Source organism: Montipora capricornis, chromosome 7, assembly GCF_036669925.1.
Source record: "Montipora capricornis isolate CH-2021 chromosome 7, ASM3666992v2, whole genome shotgun sequence".
Lineage (NCBI taxonomy): Eukaryota > Metazoa > Cnidaria > Anthozoa > Scleractinia > Acroporidae > Montipora > Montipora capricornis.
Window position 1 is genome coordinate 39,830,182 of NC_090889.1, and position 7,500 is coordinate 39,837,681.

The window sequence follows — 7,500 nt, forward strand, 5'->3', positions numbered from 1 at the left end:
TTTGTTTGTTCAGTGAACCGCATCATTTTGGTTTCAAAACTGTGATTGCGAATGCTACAGTTAAGGTCAATTGGATTATGAAGGCTGGTGGAAAAGACTAACAAGGTGTAATCCAAATCAACTGTAGTTGTTATTGACGACGAGGTTTTGGACATCATGTTGTGACGTCATGACCGGTATCGGGATTGGCCCATAAAAACGTTCGGGATTTCGGAATGCAGGGAAAATTTTGGTCGGGATTGCGGGATTGAAGAACCCTATTGGGGACCCTCTGTTAAGGTAAGGTGGCCAAAGAAAAAGTGTCTCCGTCTCGCAGGCGATGCCAGCAAACATAACGCAAAGTTATTTTATAAATTAGTCATGTGCATAGGTACAATTAATATGGAATCTGGACATCACAAAATATAACGTCCATTTTTTCTCAAAATAATGTTCAATTATAATCACGGAATTAAAATCATTGGGTTAAAGTATTTTTTTCAAACATCGGATGATTCCGATCAGGTATGTCACGGCGTCAGTTTCGATCCGTTTGCAACTACGAATGAACAACATTAACAAAAGCTGACACTCCAACTTGCTATTGTATTTCTTCATTATTGGTAAACGCTTAAAAGAGGGATCTGAAATTTCATGAGATTTGCGTCTTATATTATGTCAGAAACCCATAAGGGTTGAAACGTGTAACGCGCGTTCACAGCTTCCGAATATTCAGTGCGAACTGATCGGTTGAATGTTTCACTGCTAAGTACCATATTTGGAAACCCCTCGCTCTTGTTGTTCCAAATAAGGTACTTAGCAAATTGAATATTCAGAAGCTTGTTTCCCAGAACACAAGGGGCCGTTACACGTTTCAACCCTTATGGGTTTCTGATTATGTATAATTAACAATCCATTAATTCTGCTCTAGTGTAAAAGTTGTCTCACTAACTCGTCACTGGCTTACTTCCTTTTGTAGCACAAGAGGTTCTCCTGAATTCAAAGTGACAGGTAGAGACCCACCCGAGGAAACAGTAAACGTTTCCTTAGGATTCAATGCATTCCTCAAGATATCTCCGGTCTTGTATGGTGACTTCTCAATAGTTAGGTCTATAGTTTCGTCTCGTGATGTTACCACAATCATTATTTGTCCCCTCGAAAACGCATAGGCATCGGATTGAACGTGCATCTCAACCTAAGAGACATAAAAGGATAATTAGCAATTATTGAATGAGGCTGAGTAGGATATGAAGAATTCTGCAGGTCGAGAAGGGTGTTATCCACCAAGGCCGAAGGCCGAGGTAGATAACATCCTCCGAGATCTGCAGAATTCTTCATATTCTACGAAAGCCGAATTCAATAATTGCTTTATTATTTATTCAAAATATTTTCTTTGCTCAAACTTCTAAACCTACTCGCAGCCATTTTTCTGCTCAACAAAAATAACACAATCTCGTCCCCAGCTTTTTTCGGTCAACGGTTCAATAATTTGTAGCGGGCTGCACTTTTGACGTCATTTTGACGTCATCGGTTCAATAGTCTGCAGCGGGCTGCACTTTTGACGTCATTGATTCAATATGACGAAGTTTCTTTCCAAATTTGGTGAACAGCAGCTGGTTATGGTGAATTATGCGTGTGGTTTTAACCAATCAGAAACGGGGAAATATTTTGAATGAATACTAAAAGATTATATAGCATGATTGGATGACCCTCTCAAACTATATACGTTTTTTGAAAGACTTGACCACGGACAAGTCAATAGTACACAAGGTGATAGGCCGACAATCGAGGATCCAGGCCTGGGGCCCGTTTCTCGAAAGTCCAGAAAACTTTTCGGGCCCGAAAAGCCATCTGTGAAATTGCCAACCGCTTGTTTTGGAAAGCCGATCTTTTAAAATGTTTTCAAGATAACAAAAAGAAAAATAACTGTGAAGTTTGACGAATTAAATGCTCTCCGTTCTTGAGTTACAAAGGGAATTGTGACATCCGAAAATGGCCCGTAAAGTTTCGGGACTTTCGAGAAACGGCCCCAAGAGCTTAAGGAGGCACAATGGGCGAATGGCACGTTGTCATAGCTTGGCACAAGCAAGTGATTGTTGCATTTTCTACTAGCATTTAGGTTGGCTAGTCACAGCAGGGTTATCATCCCCATTATCATGTTGGAGCCATATAAGGACACCACACATACCAAGAGAATAGATGGTTTTCACCTGACGTCATAGCAGCCATGTTGGTGCACAGAACAATACAGAAAAAAGGCTTTTGGGAATTTGACTCTATTATAATGCAATACATGAGCCATAATTTGCTATTGTTTTGTGCACCAACATGGCGTATCATCACGTGACTGAAAACCATCTATATGTGGAAAGAGAGCGCATGCCTGAGCCCCATGATAATTATTTGAAATCTATTTTTAGACCGCACCCGTGCTGCGAAGGTTATTTTTATTAGTTGTTACCATGACAGCACGGTCAACTTTCATACCAACTGACCAATAAGGTGCCGTCCTTGAAATAACCACGCAGTATGAGATGGAATAAATTTCATCAGAATAGTGCAAAGTTTATTATGAAGTAATGTTTTCATGGACGTCGCCAGCTTAGATCTTACAGTCCGTAACGTCTCGTACTTAAGCCCCCTATTATCGAAAACAAGAGAACGCAACGATAATTTTTCATTTTTTTTTTCTTTAAAGATTCACACCAACTTTATTCCAGGTACAATGCTACCATGCTGAACGAATTGGGAATAACATTTGCAAAACGTTTAAGATGACACGATGCATGCCTTCGACTGACCTGTTTCTGTTGCAGCCATTCTTTGTCAAGAGACAATCTGAATTTGACAAGAGACTGAATAAACCTGTAAAGCGGATGTTTAGTGGACATGTCAGGCCAGAGCGATTCTCGGTTGTTAGGATCTGAGCCGCCATTAAAGCCTTGCTCCGTACCGTAATAGACTATTGGAATCCAGTCTCCCATGATAACATATATCAGCTCGTTCTTCAGCGCTGTGTAGCTTGGGTTCAAATTGAGAAATCTTGGGTTGTCATGGTTATCCACGAAACCGCCAAAGATGGATCTGATTAAAAAGAACAAGATTGAAAATAACGAAAATCGCAGTTCACTTTGCCATCAGATTGACAAGTTGCGATCCTTCTCTGGTACTACGAAAATTTTAATGCATCTTACCGTGCATACGGAACCCGCGCCCGCAGTGCACGCGGCTGTCAAAACTGTGCTATCCTGTCAATCATTTGCCCTTTCACTGGAAACGGTGCATTTCTTTGCGTAAATGACATTGTTGTTGAGCTACACTGTCGAAAGGACGCAACCAAAGTCTTTTTTCGTGAAGTTAGCACAACTAAATACATTATCAATACAGCTTTTACGTCTTCTCACACGTGATTTGAAAATACCAGACTGAATTTGTCTTAAAATAGTTAGAGAAAGCACAAACAACAGCCAAAGCACAACAGCTGACGTTCGAATCGCCGTTTGCCGGCAAACAAGTTTTGGTGTCAAGTTTGTTCATCTTTTAAATAGCTTTCTGGCCCTTTAACTGCGAACCTATCGACGTGACGTCGGATAGCACATGCAGTTTTTCCCGCTCGCTGAATTTTGATTGGTCAATTTAAATTTCAGTAGCTCTCGACGAATGCACGAGTTGCAATCTAAAGGCCAAAACACTCCGGTCTAGGGTCTTTATCAGGGTTGATCTAGACTTATGACAAGAGTCTTTTTATGTGCTACCAGTTTGCTTAATTAAACGGCAAAGGCCAGCTTTGTCTGATGTATTGTATTGTGCACTGTTGGACCCCGCTCGCTCTAACTTGATCTTTTTTAATTATCTGATATTTAAAACTCAAGACCATTTTCCTGGATTCTTGCTATTTCGAAATATTTTCAATTTCCCCTGAGAGTTCGAAGTATCGGGATTCAACTGCATTTTGACTAAACGCACGCGTGATTATTCAGATTGTTTTTGTTGTCAGTTTTAATCTTCTCAATGCCTTTCAAACTGATAATATCACTACAATATGCTCATTTTAGCCGTATTTATGCCTACAAACATAAACTATCTTGTTTTATTGTAACAGCTAATGTAATAATACAGATAAAGAATTATTATTATTATTATTATTATTATTATTATTATTATTATTATTATTATTATTATTATTATTATGGACACGAACCGTGTTTTCTTTCTTCTCCTTCTATCTTGCAAAGATGGAAATATTGATCGCCAGATCGGAAAAAGAGAGAGCTGGACTGCGCGAGCAAATGAAAAGTGAGATGGAAGTGCAGCAAGAGCAGTTGCAAAACATGATGGCGGCACGAATGGGGCAGGCCGAAAAGGAACGTGAAGCTTTCATAAAGGAAAATCACGCCTTAGAGGAGCGGTTTCTGGAGATGCAAAAATCAAACGAGGAAAACATGAAAATGATAAAGAACATGTCAGAATTGATCACTAAACACAAGGGAGAGAAAATGAAGCTTCGCGCACAGATGACAGCGCTACCTAAAGAAAAGATGGAAGCTTCTTTAAAGGAGATGGACGACAGGCATGCTGAAGAGGTAAGAGGGCTGCTTGAGAAGATGGATATCCAGATCGATGGAATTGAAAAATCAAGCGACGACCAAGAGTTCTACTCCACCGCAGAAGAGAAGGAACTGATGAGTTCAAGAAAAGAAATGGTGGATGGTCTACAACAAAGAATTGCAGAGACTGAAAAGGAGCAACGAGCTGTAGAGAAAGCAAGTTACATGAAGCAGGGGCTTAAGGTTCTAGCAACAATGGCGCCAGTGGCTGGTAAAGCCATAGCTGTTTGTCATCCTCCGTCCGCGCCGTATGCAGAACCGATCGCCAGTGTTGTGAGCACCACTGCCCTGGCCTTGTCAGAATGCGACTGCAGTATTATGTAAAACAGTTCCACGTGACTTTATTTTGTAAACCCCATCGATTTATACTAATAGCCTCTAATAATTGATCAGTTCCATTCTCGGTGTGAGTCGAAAGTAAAGCAAGGAAGACATTGATGGCCTCGTTATAAAAGGAAACAAATGAATATAGTCGCGACTCTCGAATAAAAAAAACGGCAGAGCTAGTAGAGCTTTGCATTTTTTTAAAAAAAAGATAGACGGCAGCTACGTTGTTCAAACCGTGAGGAAGAACTGAGAAAGAGTGCATGTTAGTCCTCCCGTCCACATTCGAGGACAGCTTTGCTTGCACAAAAGCAGAAAAGGCGAAATATTTGTAACATTCCAGTTCATTTTCTCTTGCCCATGGCCAGGTCATATATTTTTCGTTTCTTGTTTTTTTATTGTCAAAATGGAGAATATAAGGAAAGGAAACTATCTATGAGAAGAAAAGAGGAGAACATGGACCATTTATGAAAGTAAACTGCAGGTGAAGCCCTATTGTTATCTTTTGTGTGTGTGTGTGTGTGCGTGCGAATTGATGTTTTTGACGTGGCGTGACGTGACGTTCGAGATGAATTAAGGTGACCGAACTCAATCCACTGTATACATAAGACAAAAAATGGCGGCTGTATATTTTACCACAATACCTTGCGAAACTAACACAGCCTATAAGGAACTGAGAAAACCAATTTTTTACAATATTCATCCCTGTAGTAAGGACAATGAGTAACCCAGGTTTAAAGAAATTATAACGTTTCTGTACGGTTTTATGAACGTTGTTAGGTTTTTGTGCACTAAGAACTATTGGTAAATGTACCAGTCGCCATCTTTTTGTCCTACGGAGGATTTCCTTGCGTGCTCTTGCTAATGCCATTCAGCGCGCGCACAAGGATTGCACAAAGCAACCATGGCGTCAATCCACGATCATTTTATTTGGTCAATGCCCTGGCTATCTGTGCTTTTTTTTTTTATAATTGAACACAGTGTCTTTATGGTTTTACTCTTTTGATAAAAATGTATGTTAGAAAAGGTAACGATGCACAGAACCCAGGAATTCTCAGATTTTTCTTTTTTTACCGAAAGAACCCAGTTAAGGTGGCTCGAAACAGTTTCCGGCACGTAAATCATGATGGGTCGTTATAACCTTTCTTTATCACTTGATGCTACAATCATGGTATCAAAACACTGCCCAGTCATTGGCGAACACGTTTCTATCATTTTCGTAACACGCGACAATACGACCCGCTGAAAACACCCTTAATTACAGCTTTAGGGGGCTATAATTCAAAAACGATTTGGTGAATTTTTCTTATATCATCAAATTTGACGGGCATGATAAGAGGCCGTTTTGGCAACTCTGTAGGTAGGGTTCAGAGCCACCTTAAATTTTCGAAACTTTAAAGGTGGCTCTAAGCTGTGCCTACAGAACTTTTTTAAATTTTGCCAAAAGTTGCGTCTTATCGTGCTCATCAAAAGTTGATAATATAAAAAAATTCACCGAGTCGTTTATGAATTAGAGCCCCCTAAAACTGTAATTAAGTGGGTTTTTAGCAGGCCGTACTGTTGCTATGGTAACCTATTGTGTTACGAAAATGCTAGCAACGCGTTCACCAATGACTGGGCAGTTTTTTGATATCATGATTGTAGCATCAAGTGATAAAGAGTGGTTATAACGACCCATCAAGATTTAAGAGCTGGAAGCCACCTTAAATGCAGCACATGCATAGTAAGGCAAATACGCCTATTTTTCGAGAACCATACGTTAGAATTTCACGAAAACACTTTAGAACACAAGTAACTGAAATATCAAAAAAACTGAAATTTGACAGCTAGATATTCCAGTTATAACATGACAAAAAAAACGCAACGTAAAAAATACTTTGATTAATGACTTAAAGTTTCGTATGCCTCAACATACATCCTTAGAAGTGACGACTAGATATAATACAATAAGATTTAAATGCTAAAGAGAAAGACTGGAACCTAATTATGACAATAGTGAAAAACCTGATAATATACAGACCTATCTAAAGTCTGCTGGAAAATACATAAAAGGCTAATATAGAAAAAAAGGTTCTCCCTACCCATTCACCGCATTAACTCTTTCTTCCCCGACGAGGACAAGCTTAACCGCTCTCTCAAGTCAAAGGTCGTGCACAAGGCTAGCTGCTGGGACTGTAATAACTTTTACATAGGCAAAACGAAGCATCGATAAATGACAGAAAAAGTGAACATTTCAAAGCACTTACAAAGAGTTGCCAAGCATCAGCCATTGCGGATCATTTCACTTCAACTGGACACAATATTCAATGAGGCTATTTTGAACCTTTAGCAACCGGACGTTCGGATGTTCATTGTAAAATTAAGGAAAACCGATTTTAAAGGCCTGTTTATATTTATTCATATTGCCATGGCAACGGCCCATACGTCAGCTTAGCTATCAAAAATCCAACCTTTGTGTTGTTACCTTGCGTGTTCCCAATTTTGGCGACCAAATGATCAAGGGTTTTACAGAAAAAGGCGTTTCGTGATAAGTGACGCGGAAGTGCATGCTAGGTTAACCAAAAAGTTAATTTTGTTTGGCTACGGTCAG

The 7,500-nt window shown here is 39.7% G+C and overlaps 1 protein-coding gene across 2 annotated transcripts in view; it reads right to left on the reverse strand.

Annotated features, from left to right (window-relative positions):
* Nucleotides 1-7,500, reverse strand: part of LOC138057178 (uncharacterized) — a 21,490-nt gene that overhangs the window by 4,044 nt on the left and 9,946 nt on the right. Inside the window, exons 2-3 of one of the 2 annotated variants that reach the window (XM_068903243.1) lie at nucleotides 2,781-3,063; nucleotides 947-1,174 (exon numbers count right to left, since the gene is read on the reverse strand). In XM_068903243.1, coding sequence (XP_068759344.1) covers nucleotides 947-1,174; nucleotides 2,781-2,963 — 411 coding nt within the window. In that variant the 5' untranslated portion in view covers nucleotides 2,964-3,063. Of the gene's footprint in view, nucleotides 1-313; nucleotides 1,175-2,780; nucleotides 3,064-7,500 lie in introns of those variants that run through there. The other variant, XM_068903244.1, reaches the window with a different exon arrangement.